The sequence below is a fragment of the Tinamus guttatus genome, unplaced genomic scaffold (assembly GCF_059628265.1).
Source record: "Tinamus guttatus ecotype Peru unplaced genomic scaffold, ASM5962826v1 Tinamus_guttatus_pri_ptg000601l, whole genome shotgun sequence".
Classification (NCBI taxonomy): domain Eukaryota; kingdom Metazoa; phylum Chordata; class Aves; order Tinamiformes; family Tinamidae; genus Tinamus; species Tinamus guttatus.
In genome coordinates this window covers 4,746,983-4,770,983 of record NW_028289135.1, presented here as the reverse complement: position 1 = coordinate 4,770,983, position 24,001 = coordinate 4,746,983, and the positions used below count along the sequence as shown (strand labels likewise).

General features: G+C 37.1%; 1 protein-coding gene across 1 annotated transcript; it reads left to right on the top strand.

Moving 5' to 3' along the window:
* The first annotated feature begins 4,082 nt into the window (after positions 1-4,082).
* On the top strand, positions 4,083-21,219 carry CEP43 (centrosomal protein 43). The gene is given in 12 exon segments (XM_088534831.1): positions 4,083-4,271; positions 7,850-7,907; positions 9,043-9,096; positions 9,768-9,856; positions 10,785-10,919; positions 11,712-11,795; positions 16,655-16,872; positions 18,490-18,596; positions 19,247-19,315; positions 19,630-19,669; positions 20,283-20,376; positions 20,786-21,219. Coding segments are annotated over 12 exon segments (1,113 nt in total). The 5' UTR covers positions 4,083-4,181; the 3' UTR covers positions 20,861-21,219.
* Positions 21,220-24,001: the final 2,782 nt, after the last annotated feature.

Here is a 24,001-nt window from a genome sequence, read left to right as displayed (position 1 = left end):
TCTAAAAAATCTTAGATTGAAAAAATCTGTTTATGTGCTGAAATTTGTTGCATGGAGGGAAAAAAAAGGCAATTTAAAAGTATGTTTTTTGAGACCCCAGCAGTGCACAGTGTTGGGATTTAGGAATTAAGAAAGAGCCTTTCTTACTTTGTCCCTGTGCCATAATGATTTTTATTTGATTATTCCCATTGCACAAATAGAACTCACAAATCTAGCTAGATTTTATTCTTTTTTTGTGTGTATGTTAACAAAACAAATCTACCAAATTCTGATGAGATACACAGATCTGGGGATGTACATACATTTCTGTGTCCTGATTTGAAATCAGTGAAATTGATCAGTGTATGGTATTTGAAGGCCATGCTGCCAATGCATTTTTTTTTGAATAATGCAATGTTAATTGCAGAGCTATATTGGTTTTCCCATTAAAAAATACATTTTCTTCTTACCATGGTAAAGTGTTCTTCACATTTAAATTCCCTAGAAATAAGGAACTTCTTTTGTGATGCAGTTTGATGATTTCAGTAGAGTTTGGAATATATAGATACAGTTATATTTTAAATGATAACATTTTCTTTAAAATGGGACACGAGACAGTTTGAGATTATTCATTGCCAGCCGAGTAGGAAGTTGGACTATTAAAATGCTTTGCTGCCCTCTGTCTTTGCTGTGGTAATTATTTAGCTACACAATTTTCTGTTACTCTGCAATGCTCAAAAGGGGTATGCATAGATTGAATTTGATATATTCTAAGTACATTTGAGAACAAGAAGCCAGTGTTTTAAAACTGGCTTTTAAAACTAGATTTTTTGAAAGATTAGAAGGAGTATATTGTTCTTCAAGTTAATGAAAGTACCATTTAATTTATCCTTCAGAAATCCCCAGTGCATACAGATGTACAGCTGTGTAGGGTGGTATGAGGATTGCTTTCTACATTACCCAGCCAAGCAATCGCTTTGCTTATTTTGATACAAACAGCATAGTTACAAGGTAGTTATTTACTTTCCTATTGATTTCCTTCCTTCCCTCCTATTCACAGTTTCATACATTTTTAAATCATTATCCTGATAATGGTTTAGGCCTGGATTGTCACTCACACAAGCAAAAGAGCAGTAGAATTTGAGGTGATACCATGAAGAGCTATGTGATAGTGTGGGAGGGAGAATAATCTCTGTGGAGTTCTGGGTCCCTGCTGTATGGATCTGCTTGGAAGGAAACATAGTATCTATCAACTGTAGAACTGGCATGGAAAACATTCCCTGGGGATCACTGACAAAAATAGATCATTTGTGATTACTGCAACAGGATATCAATCCACACCTGTAGAAGTGCTTTTGTATGATGGCCTGTTTCAAGGCTTTTAAGACTGATATAAAACAGTCAGCTTTCATTTGGCAAATTTAATTTGTTATTTTCCAACCCCTATTCTTCCCCTCCCTAGCCTAAAACTCATTTACCAGCTTAGACTCCTAATTGTAGTACTGATCCCTTTGATTATTTAATATTCCTGCTGTCAAAATAGGCATCCTAAAGTTTTGGTGAGTCAAAACCACTGTCATTTCATCTTTTGCCACACTTACAAAGAAGGGGGGAGGTGATCCTGCCCCTCTACTCAGCCCTGGTGAGGCCGCATCTGGAGTATTGTGTCCAGTTCTGGGCTCCACAGTACAAGAGGGATGTGGAGCTGCTGGAGAGAGTCCAGGGCAGGGCTACAAGGATGATCAGGGGCCTGGAACATCTGCCCTATGAGGAGAGGCTGAGGGAGCTGGGCCTGTTCAGCCTGGAGAAGAGAAGGCTGAGAGGGGATCTGATCTATAAGTACCTCAAGGGAGGCAGTGAGGAGGATGGTGCTGGCCTCTTTTCCCTGGTGGCCACTGACAGTACTAGAGGTAATGGCCACAAACTGAAGCACCAAAAGTTCCACAGGAACTTAAGGAAAAATTTCTTGACAGTGAGGGTGACAGAGCCCTGGAACAGGCTGCCCAGAGAGGTTGTGGAGTCTCCTTCTCTGGAGATCTTCAAAACCCGCTTGGACGCAGTCCTGTGCCACGTGCTCTAGGTGACCCTGCTTGTGCAGGGGGGTTGGACTAGATGACCTCTAGAGGTCCCTTCCAACCTTAAGCATTCTATAATACAATTAAAAGCTTAAATCCTGAGACAGTGTAGCTCTTTTGTTCATAAAAATATTGACAAGGCTCATAAGATTATTAGAAATGAGAATTTAACTCATAAATGCTTTTTTGAATCATACTTGGATCACTGGAACAGAAATTGAATTGTCCACCATCTTGTTTCAAGCTTAACATTACAGTTTATAGCTTATTTTTCCCTTTAATTCAATAATTAAATATTCTTATTAGTGACTTAGAAACCATTCAAAAAGAAAGCTCAAGTTTTCATATCTTTTGAGTCCGTATTTCTAAAATATATGTGTAATCTTATCAGATGGTATTTGTGACAATTCACAGATAATAGCATGTTTTCCCCAATATGCAAGTAGTGCTATATAACAGGCTAAAATAGATTGCTCCAAGATGTTTAAGTACAGTTTATGAAAGTGTTATTAGTTAGGTTTAATGTTTTATGAACTTCATTTTTTTCATATTTTTGTCAATGTATTTATTTTGATTAAGTAGTGTTAGGAATGAAAGCTCTATGAAAAGAGTATGCTGCAGTTTCAAGATGTTAAGAGATCTGTACTGCTTTATGTTAATCCAAATCCTATATTTCAGGGAAACAGCCAGTCACCTTTATATCAAGAGAAATGTAACTAAAAAAAGCCCAGATCAGTAGTCATCAAAATTGCATGATTTCATTATTTAGATTTATTTCTTGTTAGTCAAATTACTGTTTCAGCTTTGTTTTTACATAATTCACAAATAAACCAAAAAAAATCATAAATCCTAAGTTTTTCCATCCTTTTTTTTTTGCCAATAAAAGATGAATAAAGATCCTGAGTGTAGCAGGCATTATGTTTCTGCAGCAGTATTTTGCTTCTAGTGGGGTTCTGAAAAGCTAGCTCTAAACTTCATGTATTATTACTGTTTTGCTTAAAAAGTACACTGTGGCAATTTTCTTTAATTAAGTTCTACATTGAAGTGAGGGATTGCCAATGTTCCCATGGTTTGAGATTTTCATATGTAGCACTACATTATTTGTGCAGCAATGGAAATGGGCTTAGAGATCCTGCAGGCCTGCAGAAGATGTAGTGAAACAGGGCAGCACTAGTGACATCTGGCTTATCAGGACAGATCGATATTTTACATATCACTGATGAATTAGTGCCACCTACCGCGTGCTTTTGAAACCGTCAACTATACCCTTATCAAGCTTTATCTGCAAGGAACACTTGCACGCTTTGAATATTCATGACTTCTGAAATGCTTCATTGTATAACTGAGTTCTCTTCAAGGAAAATCGTAGAAAGCTCAGATCAGGTTCAATCTAAAAAAGGTAAAAACAACAACAAAAAAATACCTAAGGGATTTTCTCCAAAGCAACGTGCAGTACTGCAAATAGAGCACTGAATCCTATAAGGGTTTATATCATTTTTTAAAAAACGATAGTGTAGGAGCCTCCAGTTACCAAAGCACCGCCCGGCGCTCTTAACATACCAGTTATAAAATGAATATTGTTCATATATTTTAAATCCTTTTCTGTTCCCACTTTTCTCGTGCTGAGGAGAGCTCCCTCAACCCACTATCACCCTAGGGCAAATTGTCTTCCCCTCAGAGGACGGGAACTGCTTTTTCTTCTCTCCCGAAACGGAGAGGAGGAGGGTGCTGCGCTTCTTCAGGCGGCTGGGGCGCCCCGCTGCTCACACACGCGCACTCTTTTCGGGGGAGGCGGCGGGAAGAGCCGCTCCCGGCTCCGCCGTCGCGACATCAACGGCGCCGCTCGGCCGTTAGCGCCGCCGCGCGCTTCAAACCGCCCGCCCGCCGCCGGCCGCCGCGCTGCCTGTTCGCCGCCGCACTTTCCAGGCGCCGCGGCCGGAGGGGCGCTGCGTGGACGCGGTCTCTCGGCGTCCACCTTCGCGCTACTATCGGGGGCGAGCACCGGGCGGCCGCTCCTCGTTTCCTCGGCCCCGGGGCTGCGTCGGTGCCTCGCTCCGCCGCGGGGACGAATGTGCCGCGCTGGTGCTGCCACTAGCGCAGTTTGGGCGGTTGTCAGGGAGAACAAAGATGGCGGGCGCAGCGGCGGAGGAGGACACGGAGCTGCGGGACCTGCTGGTGCAGACGCTGGAGAGCACCGGGGTGCTCAATAAAATCAAGGTGGGCGGGAGCGAGGGGGACCTTGCCCTGGCGCGGGCACCTCGCGGAACAGGGAAGAGCCCTGGTCGGTGCCAGTGGCCGTTAACGGCCGCGCGCTGCGGGGAGGGGCCGGAGCTTCGTGCCTGCTGCTGCCGGCGGGGCCTGTGCCGGCACCGCGGCCTGGCGGGAGCCGGGGCCGCCTCCCGCCGGGCCGGGCGGAGCTGGAGGCCTTAGCGCCGCTGGAACCGTTCTGGGGCCGCAACGCGAGCGAAAGCGCCGCGGCGGAGGAGGGAGAGCGCAGGGGGCCCGCGGCCGCTGCACAGATCCTGGTGTCCTGGCTGCTTTGCTGCTGCTGGAGCCCCCGCAGGCGTCGAGCTGCCGGGTCGCGTTGCATGAAGTGGACTGGGTTTCCCTCTCATTCGTTTGAAAAGTCTTCACTGAAAAATTCAGCCGGGTATCCTGGAGGGTCGCTGCTTAAACACAGCTTTTTCTGTGTGTGAAGCTGAGCTTGAGCTGTCTTGGAAGGCCTTCTAATCCAGGGAAGTGCCTGCGGATGCTGCCTAGATGCAGGGCACAAATACTACTAAGTGTGTATGTTAAGAAGATTTGTAGTGGGGTGTTCTCTGGTTTTCTCTGTCGTAATTGGCCCTATGTCTATAGGGCAGCCTGTAGAAAGCATATGAAAGGTGCTTCTAAGGATTCTTGTTCAAGCAGTAACTGTTGTGCCTAGCAAAGACACATAAAAACAACGAGCAGTTGGACCAACTTCTGAGCTGGGAGAGAAATGACGTCTGAATTTCAAATTATGGATATCTTTTCCCCCTAAAATACAAAATACTTTATGAAGTATTTCAGGAGGTGGATTAAGATAGTCATAAAACTGTTCGTGAAATGCCAAAAACAGCTGACAAAAGTTAGAATATCTGTGTGTGTGTGTGCGCATACAAAGAAAATACAAAGTCACTCCCTTTTAAGTCCATTGGATATTAGGTTAGATTCTAGATTAGATACTAGCAAAAGTCAGTGAAAACGAAGGGCTGCATTGCTGGTGAGAGCCCTTGCCTAGTGAAGCTTCCAAAGGATGGAAGGGAATGAGTACTTTCCAAAGAATAAGAAAGAGGGCCACTCTTCTGGTGGATGCAAGAATGGTAGTACTCTGCTGTTTACACTGCCAGTGCATTTGTCCGTATCTGACTCTATCCGCAAAACCCTATTTGTTTTGAAAAAGACTGGAAAGGATATGCGAAGGGAATTGGAGACCAAGATTTGGCCTGCTTTACTGTTAGACTGTGAATAAAAGCCTTTAAAAAGTGTTTGCACTGTGCTGAAAACCATTAGTCAGAATGAGGCAGTGTGGAGCATGGTGATGGCCAAGAGCAGATCATAGTGCCGTGTAGCACAGATTGAGCTGGTGCCCAGTGGAACCAGGGCTAAGGCAAATGCAAACCCTAAACATGCATTAGAACCAACAAAGCAGGAGGGGTGAAAACACCAGGTAAATCGGGTAAATCTATGCAGTCATTTAACACCTCTATCTAGTGCTTCTGTGGGCAGGTTGCTTTGACTGTACCTGGTGATCTTGGTCTCAGTCTCCATTGGTGTTCAAGTTGTCTGTGACTTGTCTTAGTACCTGAGTTTGGCATTGCACATCCCAATATGTAGTAAGATTCAGCTTCTTATACTGGAGCAATCTTTCTTTTGGCCCTTTTTTTTTTTTTAACTTTTCTTATCAAGAACTTGAGAATTACTGCTTTAGCTTCACAGATTCAAGTGTATGGTTCTGCATCAAAAGCTTTTGTCAGATGATACTTTGTAATATCTCACTATGATTTGAGCGGTCCATAGCTCAAAGGTCAAAGGATGTTGGAATGTCTTTTTCTTACAGTACAGGAATGCTTAATTTTAAACCTATGATGATGCATACAGGGTTGAAGGACCAAGTGAAGAGCTGGTACACAGGGATAGGCTGCAGGGTGGTATTCTAGATGCCCCACTAGGTCTCTGTAGTGTTCTTTTCTGCTAATGAAGTCCTAACAAGAATACACATGCAGAGTGAATCCATTAATAAGGGAGAATGGCAACATCTGGGAAAAATTTTCACCCAGCCATCAGCAGATGAAAATGGCAAGGACTGTACTTGAGTCTGCATTTAAATTCCATGGAGTTGGGACCTGTAGGGGTGGAGGAGGCAGATGAGGCAAAACATCCCAACGAATGGCAATTATGATATTGCTCCAGAATCTCAAACAGGTCAGATTATGGATTGAATGATGGCAGCTACTCCTTGGTTTCATCTTCTTGCTCTCTTGCCTAAGTATAGTGAGCTTTGGTGGCATCAGTGGAGAAGTCAGTTTTGTAATCACTTCAAGTTTTTCTTAGTGAAATAAAACCCAATAAATCCAAGTTGTTATATGGTGGTAGGGAAGTTAACTGTAAATTAATTTTGTAAGAATAATATTAATAATATTTATATCAATAGTATATAAGGGGGTTTACTGATTGAGCAAAATTAAACTGCTGTGTAATTGTCTGCGACTGTAATAAAAAAATTACTTCCTCTGAGAAGTCTTTTTTTTTTTTTTTTTGCATTGCTTTATGTCTTTTAAAACGGTCTTCTAAGACAAGTCTTCTGTAAAACTAACTAACTAAATAAATAAATAAATCTTCTTTTTTCATTTCTTCCCTGAATAGTGTGTTAGTTACCTTTCCTAATATATGTGAAGAAATTCGGGTACTCTTCAAACTGTCTTTAATGCTTAGTTACGCATATTAGTCTTTCTATAAAAATGTTTTTCTTCCTTGCATAGTCTAGAGAAAACTAGTATGCCCAGTAGTGCTGGCTTTTATAGTTTACTGCCACAGTGTATCCACTGACCAGAATTTGTGTAATTCTTGTTTAAAGTGGCCGATTTATTCATCAAATAGTGTATGTTGTCCATTTGGAATGCTCAGTGAAAGATGTAGAGACACTGAAGCTTAAAAGGAGGATACAAGTCTTAATTTTAAATATTAAAAATGCCTTAGTAGAAATAGAATTCTTGAAATTAAGGTATACAAAACAGGTAAAACATCATCCAAAAAATATTTGAATTCTGCTATCTTTTCCTTGTGAAATCCTATTTCTTCAAGTATGATTTTTACAAGAAATTGTAATTCGTATATCTGAACATTTTTTAAAGCATTATCGTATGCTATTTGTATGTCTTTCCTGAAAGAATTGTAAATGAAGGCCGCTTTGAAACTCCTGCCCTTCAAGAACTGTATTTCCAGCTCTCAGAAACAAAAATGAGATAATACAGGTAGTTTGGTATCTTTTTGTGGGTGAAATAATAATGCAGTAAGTTTTATACACATTAGACTTTTTTTTCCCCCCATTTATTGCTTTTCAGGCTGAAAGCTCTTCTTTTTTCAGCCCCCAGGCGTGTTGTCCGTAGTCTTAAATGTCTTATTTGCTCTCCTGTAGAATACAATCAGTGCTATGTTGCTTGATGAGAAACGAGAGAAAGAAATGGCTGTTAAACTCCTTGCTGGCTGTTTGCATTCAACTTGAATAGTGAAAACTTGTGCTTGTAGAAATATTATTTCTTTTTATTTGGTAGGCAGAGCTGCGAGCAGCTGTTTTTTTGGCGCTAGAAGAGCAAGAAAAAGTAGAGGTAAGCAAGTAAAGTGTTTTTTCAATTTCAGCTTCTTGCCAGTGCTTTGTGTAAAAATAATAGTCTTGATATATTATTGCTATATAAGACAAAATGCTTTTTGTATCAAGGTTTCCTGATATTTAGAGTGATTAGAAATAAGAATTGAAAAGGCCTTTTAAAACTGTAGATCTAGGTAACTGTTTCTGTGCTGTTTATATATTTCTTCTATCCAATTGATTGGAATAATCAAATATATTTCTTTTCCCAAGAAATTTCTCTTAAAAGATTTCCAATTGATTGATCGAAATCTTACCAACCAAATTAAAGGATTTTGAAATAAAAAATATTACAGCCTCTTGTTTCAAGAAGCATATCCTTGGGGGAAGTGCTGAAAATGAGCATACTTGTCAAGTATGCTCATGCTTTTAGTATTTTTTTTTTTGCAAGTATATGGTAAGTTGTAGTGATAGCCTATGTATGGATATTGTGACAATATGCCAACTTTAAATATATATGGTACCATGATTGAATAACAGTACTGCTGTGCTATCGTGATGCTAATTTTGTGTCCCCCACCCCTGCTTCTCCCAGCTTCTCGATGTTTCTAGATAGATAGTTGCTTCTCGATAGATAGTTGTGCCTCTACAGGGAAAAGTGAGAGAATGGAAAACTGGCAAATCTAACAAGGAAGTAAAAACATTGACATACTATTGTGGAAGTTCTTTTAATCAATAGAAGATTAGTACTAATATGCAAGCTGTTGATTTGCATAGTCCACACTTTTCTCTAAATAAGTGTGGACAAACAAAGAGGATCAAGTTTTCTAAAATAAACTTGACAATAATTTAGGAGCAGTTGGCAAATTAACTGTGTAGTTTATTTTTCTTAATCCTGAATGCTGTTAAGAATTTGAGTAGAAATCTTCTAGCTCTGCAACTTTGACAATAGAAATACTGAGACAATTTTACTTTGTCCATATAAATATGTCAGTCCATAGCTTTTAATTATAGGTAGTAGAGTTAATACAAAGGTAAGTTTTAGTTGAGGTGAATTGCACATGTCAGGGATCAAATAGAATCCTGTGCAACATTTTTTAAAAAATTCTTTGTACTACAAGGATTTTGTTATCTGCCTTTTTTTCTTTTCATTTTTTACAGAATAAACACCTCTTGTGAATGAAAGTTTGAAAAACTTCTTAAGTACAAAGGATGGTAAATACTTTCTGTTTATCTCTCAAGAATAAAGAAAAAAAAGATGAAAGAATTAAACCTCTGAATATTGTATTAGCATTACAGTCCTTTTGACTTGAAGTGTGCTCCTGTTCCTGTCAAATAAGTGTTACATCTTTCAGAATAGAATGTGTTGTAGATGCTTGTAGGTGATACTGATGAAATTGCTGTTTGTAACTAAGGTGACTAGAGCAATGATAAGTTATGATTATGCTAACTCAGTAAACCCCTTCCAGTCCAATAAAAACAATAATCTGTGAAAAGAGATTGCAGGGGTGCAGGCCTAGGATAGATGTTGAAATATGTTAGAAGAGCTCAGTCATATTTTTTTTAAAAAAGCCTGAGTTTTGTGAGCAACCTCAGTTGATGCTCCTGCAGTATTTCTGACTTAAATAATTTACATTTGATAGCTTTAATTTATGTTTGGTAAGCTTACTGATCTCAGTTAGAAATGGTGCACAAATTGTTAACTAGATTAGTGAGATCTTGCAGCTGGAAAACTATGTGGTTGCAGCTTGCTAAACATCTCAGTGATGTTTGTAGGAATGTTGGTTCAGTGTAGATGTGCACACTGAAGCCAAAATAATGTTAGATCTTTGAAGAAAGAATTGATTTTGTCTAGTATATATTTACTTTTCCTATTTCCTTTCTAGGTCGCTTGGTAGCTGGTCTTGTTGCAGAATTTCTACATTATTTCAATCTTGATTTTACATTGGCTGTTTTTCAGCCTGAATCAAGCACAGTAAGAAAGATGCTGTTTTCACTGTATACTAGACTGATTGTTTGGAGTGGATGACAATGAATACAGAACTATTTTTGTTTTGTTTTTAAGCCACTTGCATTTAGTCTAAATGGTTTTTAATATTCAGTTTGTAATGGTACACATTGCAATAGAGACATTCTCCAGGAAAATGTGCCAGTATGAATGATTATTACCTTTTCAAAAATGAATTCTTAATAAACTGTCAATTTTGAATTAACAAACTTTTATATTTTGTGAAATCATAAAAGGGCTTTATAAGACATAAAAAAGGAACAAAAGATTGAGCGCAAGTACATATGAAAAATGCACTTTCTTTTAAGCTTATGATACTGATATTATTATATTAGCACTTTTTCATAAAAGGATGTGTGTTCTTTTCTCTTTTTACCATGTGAAGATTTTCCCATTAAGCTTTTGGTTAGAAAGAATCTGTTTCATTTAACTGAAAAACAAGTCTCTTTACCAGTTGAGTATTCATTTTTATTCTTGCAGTCAGTTTAAATATCTTAATTTGTTAAAAATCTGACTCTGTGCAATCAATTGACTGGTTTTTTGAACTGTGTATTTTTTTCATTTGATTTGGATATTGATTTTAGCGATTTTAAAAAATGACCAGGGAAATGCATTGAGCATGGATTAAAACATTTAAGAAATATGATTATATAAATGGACTTTACTGAGTACTTGTATATTTAAAAGAAGTTTGGATGGTTGTGATAAATTCATGTACATAGGACTAAATGATGCAAGAGGCTATTAATATTTTATTCCATGCACAAAGGAAATCATAATTACTGTTTAGTCACATTGTTGTTGTGTTAAATAAAACCAAAAAGCTTTAGAAATTTTATTACAAAATATATTGTGTTTTCTGATAGCTATTTCTGTGTTGTGTTTTTTTTCTTAGCTAAATGGCCTCGATGGTCGAGAAAACTTAGCTCGAGATTTGGGAATTATAGAAGCAGAAGGTACTGTGGGTGGTCCACTATTGTTGGAGCTTGTTAGAAAATGTCAACAGAAAAAGATTTCAAGCACTGGAGAAGTAAGTACTGTTAAGATGTGGAATTCCTTTCTTATTCGTATTTTTTCATTTTTTTTTTTCATAAATAAATGAATCCTTTTTTCTTTGACATCTCTTGCATTTCAGATTTTTTTTTGAGTAATAAGATACTCTAATATTAATAGAATATAAGACGGCTTTTGATGTAAAATAAATGGAGACTATGAACACTTGAACTATTGTATAAAATTGTTTCAAATCTTTGCAATAAAATTAAATTAGTATAATTGGAAAGCCTTTAGCATATCAAGATACAGGGTTGAAAGACTGACCACGACTGCTCTTATTTAACTACTATTCTACTACAACATACTAACACAAAGATAACCCAGATAACTGGAGCAAAACACTGTGCTAATATTCTAATTTCTAGAGAGGTCAGATGGCACTAGTTACTAGCATCTATTTTATCTTTAGAATATTTTTAATTTTAATAAAATCCGAAAATGCTGGTCCAGAGTTCATTTCATTAAAGCTTTAAAGCAGTTCTTTAGTTTTTAAAAATATATATCTATATTAAGAAGTATATATTTATATTAAGAAGTAACATTTGATTAACGTCTGTCATGACTAATTTTAAAGAAAATCCACCCCCTCGCAAGTTGTATTTGATACTTCAACCAAAATTTAATTTCAGAAGTAGTTCTTGTAGACTTCCTAACATAGCAGCACAATGTCACAGTTTGCATATGCGTGTGCAGGAATGATAATTTTGTTTTTTGTCAGATGGTGTTATGCTCCAATTTTATTCCGTATTTTTGTGAAACCTTTTAGGTGGCTCCAGTTCTAAGTGATAGTGTGTGCCCTTCATCAAGATCATCTGACGGAAGATCAAGTTCACACCCTGTACCGAGTAAGGTAAGGTTGCTTTCTAGAATGAGAAAGCTAGATAGTGTAGTTGGAAAGATACAGAAGGTACAGCTTTGAGGGAACTGCAGATATGACAGCATTTGTTTGGCAACAATCTCTTTCAGTCATTATTCTCAGCTGCTTTGAGGTACACACTTTTTAGTTACTTACTTTGATGTAAGTTACTGTTTTAAATGTGCGCACTTAGGCTCTAATGCTGCTTTACTGTAGCCGTGATGTATACATGATTAGTTAGTTTTTTTTTTAATTTATGGAAGTAGAAGCCTTTTGTGCAGTATTTTTTACACATGAAATTGTAGGCTGTCTTTTATAAACAGCTTGAACCTTATAAACATCTATAAACTAATAGGAATGTAGACTCATTTTCTATATGGTAAAATAAAGCTAATCTTAAACAGACAATAGTGCAGTGAATTCTGGGTCACAGCAGATTAAAGAAATGAGCAACTTCAAATGACAGGAAGGATTGAGATGCTCCTATAGTAGAAGTTGCTCAGTTGGAGCACCTTGGTTAACTCCACCATGACTTCAGCAAAACTTTATATTCAAACTCCATGTAGAAAAACACAGTGAATTTGAAGTTATTTTATTTGAAAAAGTTAATTGATAGGAGGCATTCTTTGTGCATGTGTCTATAGTGGCAATAATTGGACTGCTTTTCTAAATCAATGTTGGTAAAAAGTGTGTTCCTGGATTTTGGTTTTCTGTATTTTCTTTTCCCTTTCCTGTCTGTCAGTTAGATATAACAGAAAACACATTGACTTTCACTCTAATAAATGGGCTGCTATGAAAAATCCATCATAGTAATTGAGTATATACTACATCCAGATATCACCCTTTTAAAAGAGTTAAAAAAAAAAAAAAAGTCAGTTGTAGAGGATTGTCCTAATAACTTTCTTGGTTATTTGCATTTTATTAGCGTAGACTGAGTGTTGTCCTTCTAGTTAAATAGTGTAAAAAAGTCTGAGTAAAACTGATAAAAATGTTAGTGTATTGAATAAAAATGCTTCCCCAGGATTCAAATCCAGAAAGTAATTAGACATTTCCAGCAATCTGAAGTGTTGGGTTTTTTTTTTTTGTTTGTTTGTTTGTTTTTAGTGCATTTCTGACTGCACAAATTATAAAACAAGATTAGAAATTCTGTACTTGTTGAATAACATTTTTTTTTATGATAAAATGATATATTAAGATTTAGAATGCTTATCATTGCTCTTGCATATCAAGTACAATTATTACCTGCCAACTTTTTTTGTGTACTTGTGTATTTACGTAACTGTCTAGATGTTGTATGTTCAGGACCCAACAGGAGAGGATGCCAGAGAGGGGGATTATGCAACCACAAAATTATGTTCAGAAAAATAAGTTTTGATTTAAAGAAAAATAAAATGTGTGACTTTTCAATCATTTCCTGCTCACACGAAGTCTGTAGGAAGTAATATCTTCCAGGCCTCTAATGCCCTGTTACTTAGCCTGGAACTGATCAACAGGTTAAGAAGTTATTGGGACACAGAAAAGAACATAATGAGCCTCTTTTCTATAAGGTAGTAACTACTCACCACCTCCAGCAGAAATTGATTGGAGTTCTAAAGTTTGTTCAAATCGTTAATCTAATTTGACAACATCAAATGTTTTAATATCTTTTTTTTTTTTTTTTAGATTATTGGAAATGATCAGTCTCATCCAATGCTATTTTTCTCAGCTTCTATTAGTGATTTAGGAAGCTTTCAAGTTATTAGCTGGCCCTTTTGGGAGAGGGAGTCATAAGAATTAAAAAAAGTTTGTTTTTTACTCCACATTTTGGGCTAGATGATCTCTAGAGGTCTCTTCCAACCTCAACCGTTCTGTGATTCTGTGAATCGTGCAATTGGAAAAGGAAACTGAAATTGCTGAGCATGGTAATGTACCTTGGGCAGCTCATATTTCTGTAGCAATTGGCCTTTGAATGGAAATTCTAACCTCTTAAACTCTGCTTTAGGGAAAAACAATACTTGGTTGGCAACACCCTTCTAAAAACGTCTTAATGCTAAGTAGATCTGAATGTTGATTAAAGGTCAGTCTTAGTAATACTTTTGCTTGAATGGATGTAGCTGAGCTCATACTTCTCTCTTAACAGGGTTCTAGATTAGCTAAGTACCGTAAACTTTATAAGCTCCCTTGTATATACTGCCTTTCATGATCAGGTTTGAATAACTTAATTTGAAGTAGGTATGTTACGGAGAGAAGAAGTAAGTGTTTGCTACGTGGCTTTTCCTAAGAAGTAAGGACTTGGTTTAGGGATGGGAAAAAAAAAGTAGTTTCAAAGGCTCATGAATTCAGTGTAATTTGACTTTGTGTGTATGTGTGTGTGTGTGTGTCCCAAGCTGGGCAAACCTCTGATGTCTCCGAAGAATTTTGTTCTTGTATGTCTGTTTTTCATTAAGCATTTTTTTGCAATGCAGTTTAGGGAAAACTTCTACCCATTTGTCAGTGGTTGGACTTGGCCAGACAGTCTATAGGAAAGCGATTCGAAGGTTTGGATCTCTGCTTGAAATTGCTCAATAGAGAATATTTTCTGAGAAAGAAGTGCTGAGTATGGTGAGAGATCATTCATCATATTTCCTCTGTAAGGAGAATGTTGGACATAGAGCACCACCCTTAGGAGCTGAATTGCTGGCATGCAGCAGCAGCAGCTGATATGGTCATCAGAACATTTCCATTTATGTCCTGCTTCCCGTTAGGATTTTGTGATGAAGTTGTAAGTAGAATGCAATTTTCAGCGAGTAATGTATAAATTCCAGCTTAAGTCTTTATGCCCAGCAGACCTTAATTCCATTACAGTGATAAATAGATGAATACATTCTCAAAATTCATTTTCATAATATATATTCATGGAGGATTCAGTAAAATATTTCTGTCCATGTAATGGGCTTATGCTAAAAATAACAGAGAAGGAAATTACAGCTGGTCCTGACTGACATGAGTTATCTGAACAGTGTAGACTTTCTGAATGAAATTTGAGATTCTCTGGCATTTTTCCAGCAAGTTTGTGAGCTACACTGTCTTCTGCTGTGGCTCTGCAAGCAACACATGCAGTGTAGAAGGGAGCAGGCAGGAGAGACCAAGACCACAGCTCTTGCGAGCCACAGAGTTACATTTCCCTAAGTGCATGTGTGAAACCACACTTTCATTTGCCTTATTAACAGCACCAGGCTGAAACTCGGGGTAGGCAGGTTTTTCTTTGAACCTTTGGCCATGGTTAAGCAATACCAACAATTTGAAAGTAGACATTTTACATTTGCACAGCTTTAAGATTAACTGTTTTCAGTTTCTTCAAGGGGATAGCAGCAGCTTGCTGCTTCCTGGGCCCAGAACAGTGCAACAGTGTTCTGCAGTTCTGCACTACTCAGTGTATGAGCACATCTCTAAGCATTTGTGGACAACGGTTCTATTCCTGTAGGGTAGGGAATTTGAAATCTTGTTAAATATACAGCCTGTAAACACTTTCTTTCTCTGGAAGAACCGAGTTGCTGTCAGCAGTTAATAGGACTCTGTGGCTTGTGTCTGAGGTAAAATGACTGTGGGAGGCCTCTCTGAACTTTGATGGCCTATGGTTTGAAAATCTTACTTTGGTCTTTGGAACAAATGATGATGACTGATAAAGAAAAACATCAGTCAGTGCAGTGTTGGCTATCATTATATATAGCTGTATCAATTAATCAGTGCTATTGTTAGTTTTCTCAAAAATGCTGCTATTCTTGGTGCACAAAAATGAGTTTGTGAAATATTTTCATTGGCTTAGTTTTAGACAGTGAAGGAGAAGAAATTTTCTTCGTTAGCAATAAGGTACTGTTCAAAAAACAAAATTCCATTTTGTCACAACAATTTGTTTAGCTAAATGTTTTTACTAAGACCACAATATTTTATAAAGATATAACTTGTATAACTTGAGCTGTGTTACTTTATCATATGTTCAACATATAGAATTGTCCTTACAAGCATTTTATCTGTTGGACTGGGCCATCAGCATGTTGCAAAGACTGAAAGCTACCTACTTTTTAAAATATCCTGTTTGTAGGGTTTATTTTTAGTGTTTGGAGGGGAAAAAGTGTAACTAATTGCGGTCTTCTGATGCTCACCACTTAGAACCTTATGTTATATTGCAGGGTTTCCCATTGAGATGTGATTTTCATTCAGAGAAGCAACAAGTCTGACAAAAAACAAACAAAAAAAGCCAAACCACTGCATGATTCTGTGTAGCCAGAAGTGTAGCCAGACTGAGTACATTCTAAAACATCTCAAACGTGCAATTCGTAATTGCATTCTTACTGAAACTGGAATAGTGTTATTTTTTCACTTGACATTGAAGATATTTTTGAAAATACATTGAATATTTTAGTGGCTGTCTTAAGTGGCAACATTTCTTTATGGAGAAGTCACACTAATAAATAGTGTTGTTAATACATTCCACACATCGTGTAACTTTGGTTTATAGAATATATAGGAGGCAAGGATCAGTTTGTATGTGAATTCTTTGATCTACATCCTCCAACACTGACTGCTTTTATAATAGACATATCTATTGTAGCTATGCAGAGGATTGACAAAATAACTTTCAAAAAATGATAGCAGCAACAAATACTTCCTTTTTTCAAGTGACAAAATTATTTTCTGCTATGTAACTCCTCATTAGAAATGCTAACTTTTTAAAAATGGATTGTGTGTGTATGTATATATGCATATATGTGTGTAGATATATGCTATGTGTTTATACTACTGCTTACAATATTTTAAAAAACGGCAGTTTATATGAGTGTTATTCAAGGGAAATTACTTTGTTCTCAATTAGTGTTTTTCTGTAATTGTTTCAGATTGCTGAAACCACGGAAAGCGACACAAGTGTCTCATCGGGGGAAGCAACCAAAGGTAGCATCCATTTTCTGCCTAATGAAACAAAATTAGATCCTCAACTACAAAACAAAGACTTAAATACCAAAGAAAAAAGTGATCCAGGTGTGGATGAGGATGATGCAGAAGGAGATTCTTTTTTTGACGATCCCATACCCAAACCAGAAAGAACTTATGGCTGGTAAGTAACATGGATCCTGCAGTTAACATGTGCCATGAGTGACAAACCTGCATCTCTTCAGTGTTTCAGTTGAAATATTTCATGTCCCCAGCCTGTTCTTTGGTGGAAATAACATGTCTGAGGTGCACAGACCCCTGTGCTTCTTTCCACAGCAAAGCTGTAATTGTGGTCAGCACTAAAGGAAGAGGAAAAATGTGAGGAGAAGGAGCATTAGATCTATCTGTGGTTTTGTCAGAAGAACAAAAAAAAAAAACAGCTTGGCTGACATGTATGTACCGACCTCATAGACATGAGCACAAGGAAAGCTTTGCCTCATACATGAGGCACTTCTCATTGCAGCACCTTTTGTGGGCAGCTTTGCTTTTAGCAAAGTATTATTCTTTCTGCAAATGTCAATGTTGCAGACGTTCCTGAAGCGTTTGTTGTTGTTTTCTGTTTTGTTTTATTCCTGTTCTGTGAGGTGTGATGAAGACTGACGATTACCACTTGAAACAAGAAGCTGTGAGGTTGAGCTGCACCATAGCTGAATAACAGAACTGTGCAGTATAACAGTAGCAGCTGTTACACAAAATTTTGTTACACAAAATTCTCTTGGAGTTTATCCTGGATATCTCTGCTGAGAAAAGCTGAAAGATCATTTCGCAGTGTTCTTTTGCTGTGCTTAAGTGATATGAGGATTGCTCCAGTTTAGTATAGGTTACCACAAGAAGTTGCTGAAAAAAATCAAGTCAATCCAACAGTAGCTCCTCTCATGCTCTTTTTCTCTGCCAGCTACACGGATAGGCAGAGAAGTGTAAACTTGTTGTGACAGTGCTACACTAGGTGCTCACACTTAGAGTAGGATCGTTCTGATATAGCACTGAGCCATCGTACCTGATAAACTGGCCTTTTCTAATAAAGCAATAAATTGTTTGAGAAAAAGATTATTTGTAGCTCACTTGAGGTTAGATGTGTATAAAGAGTGAGGATTCGAATAATCTCGCATTATCCCGATGATATTGCCTATTACTTGTAGGAACACAATAACATAGAGTTCTGGTTGTGCATACTGACTGTGCAGATGATGGTCTGTTTTTTTTTTTTCTTTATTAATAATACTTCTTTTTAATAGTGCTTCTTCATCCTTTTTTTTTTCAAGTAATATTGGAGCTTGACATTTTAAATGTGTGAATGGAATAGATGGTAACCCAGTGAACCTTAATAGATGCTGATGAGATCCATCTTGCTGTAATTTTGAGAGGTATTTTCATTCCATGGACTGAAGGTTCTTAGGGTTAACAGGTTTGTCAGACAATCTTTTGGCTGCATTTACAAGTGTAGATAGTGAGGCCACTAATTTCAAAATAAATGTTGATGAGGAAGATGCAGCAGCCTTGTCTGAAAGAAGGTTGGCAGAAGTCTTTGCATACGTAAGTTTCTTACTGAATGTCTTGCTTCACACTTTTGCCAGCAAACCACCTGTTATTTTTTAGATTGCAGAATGAGTAGTCCTTTTCTTTTGCTTCTATTACTGAAAAAAAATGCTGTCTAGCTTCATGACAATCTTACAAATAATAAGGAAGAAAGTTATTCTATATTTTGAATATCTGAAAAGTATTATTTGTTGGTTTGTTTTAGGAAAACGGAATCCAGTAAAGCAGGAGGTTTAGCATCTCTTTCTGATGCACCACCTTTAAAAAGTGGCGTAAGCTCCCTGACCTCGCCTTTGCTAAAGGACTGTGATGGTGAGTTTACACAGATATTTTGTCAAATGCAGGGAATGAGTGACACGTTCAGATATAACTCTGATTAAGTAGGCTATATTGGGCCCCCTTATGGTTGATATGTGCTTTGCAATTGTGAAAAATGCACTAAGTGATGAAATAGTGATTTTTGATGCATTATGCAGGTGACCGGTGTATCTTATGTTTTGGAGTTTCAAATATTTATCTATACTTTTTTCTTTTTTTCCTGAGAAGCAAAAATTTTACTGTTTATTCTTTTAAATGAAATTAATTTAGTCTTTTTTATTATTAACCTGCATCTAGGTGACCCTGCATGTGCAGGGGGGTTGGACTAGGTGACCTCTAGAGGTCCCTTCCAACCTTAAGCATTCTATGATTCTATGATTTTTTGTGGAAGTTCTTCAGGGATGTTTACTTCTGTGTTATAAAATCTGATCCCGTATCCACTTATGTCTTTAAATACTTGCAGTATTAGCAAGTTTAGACCTGAAAATGGAATAAAATATTACCAGAGTATAACTAAAAAATTATGCAAGGTTATTATGAAAGAATATTTATTATAAATGGTTGATTGGTATGTTTAGGTAGATCTTACTTTCAATTAATCTCAAGCTAATTTTGCAGTGTAAATGCTTTTTGTTTTGTTACAGATTTGAATAGAAACTCTGTTTTGAAAGACCTGCGGTTAGTGAATGCAAAACTTGGATCTTTAGAACTAGGCAAGTAACTACTAGGCACAAATAAGCACCCGTATTTTTAACCCTTGTCTCCAAATACAGCTGCCAAGTGTTTAAACCTTGTCTTTAGCAATGGAACCAACCTACTAAAAGTGTATGTTGAATTTCAAAACAGTTTAAGTATGCAACAGAGATGGAAATGAACTAATATCAATGATAAATCCACTTTCCTAATCTAAACAAGTAATTTAATCTCCTGCCAGCTATTGCTGTCCATCAAACTCTGTATTTTGGTGCAAGAATAGATTCTAAAAAGTATACTTGTTTGATTTACCACCTTTTTTAAAATTATTTAGGAAATGGAGATGAAGATGAGTATGCTGATGACTTCAACAGGTAAGACAGGGATAATATTGCAATACTGTACTTATAGATTATAAGCATATACTGACATATGTCCAAGTTATTTCATAATATTTCAGCTAGTCACTGTTGCTGGATTCTGTATCTGTAGACTTCTTTAAACTTCGGGGGTTTTTTAGTTAGTATAGATAGTTACAATTAAAAAAAATAGAATGCTGTTGCGTAGGTGCTAACCAGTTTCTTGCAGCATCTTACAATTAATACTAGTTTAAAATTTTTGCCCTTTTAAGGAAGTTCTTTCTTCTGTGAAACATAGTTAACAGTGTTTAAATGTTTATTTAGTGGTGTTAGACAATAGATGTTGTCTGTGCTGGATTATTCAAAACAATAAATCAATAATAAAATATTGAGGAGCCTTATCCTTATAATGCCTTCATGCTGTAAACTTTAGTATTGATCTTAAGTATTGATCATGGCACTCTCTAGGTAAAAGGTCCTTGTTTGTGGTGGGCATTTTTTTAAAAAAAACTTCATGTTTAACTTACTAGATAGTCAAATCCAATGCCCAATATAGATACATGAAATATTCTTGTATTTTTGAAAATAAAGTCCTGTTTCTACCTTTATGCTTTTTCTTCCTCATTAGTGCTAGTCTTCGCTCAGAAAAAAGTGATATCAGTATTGGTGAAGAAATAGATGAAATTTCTGTGGAAACAGAAGACTTGAATGCCAGTGATAAAGTATGATTCTTAAAATTGTATTTATATTATGATCTTAACTTTTTGTAAACCTTCTGTATGCCATTGTCATAAGTTCCTTGGATACGTGTTATATTCTGCATCTTTACACTCAATATTCCAATTAAGTTGAATACTTTATTAATTGAAAGTACAAGAATTGCTCAATAAGACAGTCTGCCATGTGTTCCTAAGCATATAGAATGCATTGGAGAGTAGTTTAGTATTCAACGCATGAGTGTCTCATCCCTGCATCTCAAGATCTGTCTAATCATCTCCTGAAGGACCTGACATCCCTCTGAAAGATAGGCTTTAGGGCCAAAAGGATGGGTGGTTTTTTTAAGAGTCTGTGGAGCAATGCTTACTGTTTCAATGTATAACTTCTGAATTTGTAATTTCATTTATCTTCCAGCTTGAAGACATGACACAAGACCTTACCATTTCGCAGTTAAGTGATGCTGCAGATTACCTAGAAGATGTTGCATAGAGCTGGACGGCAACAATGTCTCATTGTGTTGGACTGGAAGACTCTTGTGGACTGTTCATTTCAGACAATCATTTTTTTGCTGGAATGTCCACTCCCTATTTGTGCCTTGTGTTTCAAAAAGACTGTCGGTGGAGAGGGCTTTCAAATATTCTTCACGAGACCTAAATGAAACCGTGTGTTCCTATTTGCGTCTAATATCAGAATTATTTTTTTCGTTTGAGTCAGCCGAACTTTTCACACCAGGAGTTGGATTTTCCCAGCAGAATGCCTGCTGCTGGCAGCGGGCATAATAATCCAGTCTATAAAAGAACATCTGCACAGAAGCATGTGACTTTGTAATAAACTTATGCTGTTATTGTTACAGTCTGCATTTTTTTTAAAGATAACCAAAGCAAGAACCTTCAGAGGTAGTGCTTCAACTTACACTTGTGTTAACTCCGTTTTGTTGGGACAGCGTGAATTACATAATTTATGGTAAATCTAGCCGGAGTACTTAATTGCTTCAGACATACTTGAAATTGCTGTTTTTCAAAATTTTCTGAAAGACTTTTTCTTTTTAAAGGCATATCAAGTTGAGAGCATCTAAACTCACAAATCTATTCAGAGGAGCTGAATTTTATACTAGTCTTAGCTCTGAATATTCTTGTTTAAATATGTTTGTTAGACCATTGATGTTAAGACCTAAACTGTTTTTATGTTTCATCATTTTGTCAAGGTTAACAGTTGGTAAATCATAAGACATAACTGTGTAAGGATCCACAAGTTATTAATGCACAGCATTGAAAACAGGACAAAGGCCCAAGATGATTTAGCTGATGGTTTGTGGAGCTTTTATTATTGAGAGCTCTTGGCTCACTTTCATTCTTTAAAATCCTTGTTATGTAAAAATGAGCACCAGAAAGTGCGAAACCACTAACCTTCTGGTTTTCAGACTGACTACAGATTTAAATCCAAATATTTAAAAATAGCCTACCGAAGACATTATGCACACTAAATTCTAGCTAAGAGCATTTTTTTCTATTTTCATTGCGCTCTTGAAAAACAGGGTCAGTAGTGGAAACATTGACAGCTCCTTAAAGATACCGCTGTGCATGGCGCTGCTGTAATATGTAGGTCATGGACATTTGTAATACTGAAACAAGACTTCAAAATAAGCACTTTCTGAAAATGGTGAACACATTTGTTGGAAAATACACATGTAAGTGAATATAAATGACTTAATCACTTTTTTTAGACTTTGTAATCTTGTTTCAAGAAAACTGTTAGCCTCCCACCATGTCCATCTCAGAAGCAGTATGCTAATCTAAAGCCATGGGTTAAGCATATCCAAGAGCTGCTGCTAGTGTTGGATGCAGACTTAAAGCTTTTTGCACTGGGCCAGCAGGCATGGAGCAGTGCTGGAAAGCTGTCTTGTACAGTATTAGATCATTTGCAAGGGGAGAGGAAAAGCGTGCCTTTTATTTATGTGCGCCCCAAATTAGCCAGCAAAAAGCAACGAAGTTTTAGTCATGGTGTTTGGGTTTGTTTGTTTGTTTGTTTTGTTTTTGTTGTTGTTGTTTTTTACTTTGTGCCATATTGTAGCAGCAGAACACAGAGGAGATTTTTTCCTCACCCCGAATGGATGTGCCCTAGACTTCAAATAGCAAAGATCTTGTAATGTGTGACACACCTGGTGTATAAATTCCTCTAAGTGTGGGAGAACTTGTGCCTCAAGATATGTGCAAGTTTGTTTTGATTTTTAAGAAAGGCAACAATGTGTCTGAAGAGGGCTTCCATACGAGCATTTGAGAACCATTGGGTTCATGACATTACATTTCTATGGTGGATGAAACAGTGAAGAGAGAGAGCCCTGTTTGCTTTTTACATGTCTCTGGGAAAACACACTGTTCCATTATCTGTTAGCTGTAGGGTCTGTGGCAGTTTATTATACCAAAAGAAGATTAAATGATTTTTAATCATTTATTAATGATTAAATGATACCTAATTGCATTTGAAGATGTGGCCTTTTAAATAACTGATGAGATATTTTAAGTGTTAACATAACTTTGGTTAACAACCTTGGGGGCTTAATTGGAGACCTTGCACTTAGGCTCTAATTTAAGCAAACACCAAAAAGTTGCAAGTGTCCATCCCGTTTATCCTGTGGGCTTTTACTCAGTTGTATATAGTAGTTCAAATGCTAAAATAAAGCTACTCTGATGGCTAAATGGTGTTTTTTGAGACTCCTTGAATTGAAAATGTTAAGGGCTAGTAAATGCAGGCAGTACTATGGGTTTTGAGGCTTTTCTTTAGGTGTGTGGATGCTGCTTTTCTTCTTCTTCCCTTTTTTTCTTCTCTTTGGTCGGTTGTTTTGTTTTGTTTGTCTCTGAGTTAGCCCAGATTGTGCTTGTTGGGGGTTGTTAAGCCCAAAGATTTGTATGATTCTTGATGATGATTCATTCAGTCTTGTCTTACCCTTTATAGGGTTCTAGGTATCAGTCTACGTTGCCAGAGAGTTTATGAGTTCGCAGAGAAAGAAAAACTGAATCCTCTCTTGATTGGCAGAATTTGGTTTTTGCTGTATTAGTTCAGCTCAGTTACTAAAACATGACTGAAAAGTTCAGCCTTCTTGAAAGTTTGACTTGCTGTACATTTCACACCGTGTTGCTTGGTATTTCTTAGATTAGACTCATCCCTGAAGGACCCAATGCATTGAAAACCACCAGCACTTCAGCTGTTAATGCATAGATGGGGATGTTCCTCTTTAGCTGTTTGTCTGTGTTGGTTCTTTCTTTTCCCAGGCCTCTTGTGGACAGAGAAGGAAGCAGGTGCGAGAGGCGTTTGTGCCTGGTCTGTGCAGTTTCGTAGCAGCGAGACCTGCCTAGAAACACAAGGACTTTGCAATTGGTGTTAACTTTTCTACTTCTGTTATTTTGGAGAGCTAAGCTATTGCTGACAGTTACATACTACTAACGTGGCTGAAGGCTGGTAAGGCTGAAGAATTATAAAAATGGTGCCTTTATGTGGTGGGATTTGGTTTTGTTTATTTTGTTTTTAGTGCAGTTACTTTTCCCACTCTTATCCGCAGCAACAGCTAGACATTTATACTGACTAAAATTCTAAAATAAGAACAGATTAACAAAAAAAAAAAAGTCTAGGAAG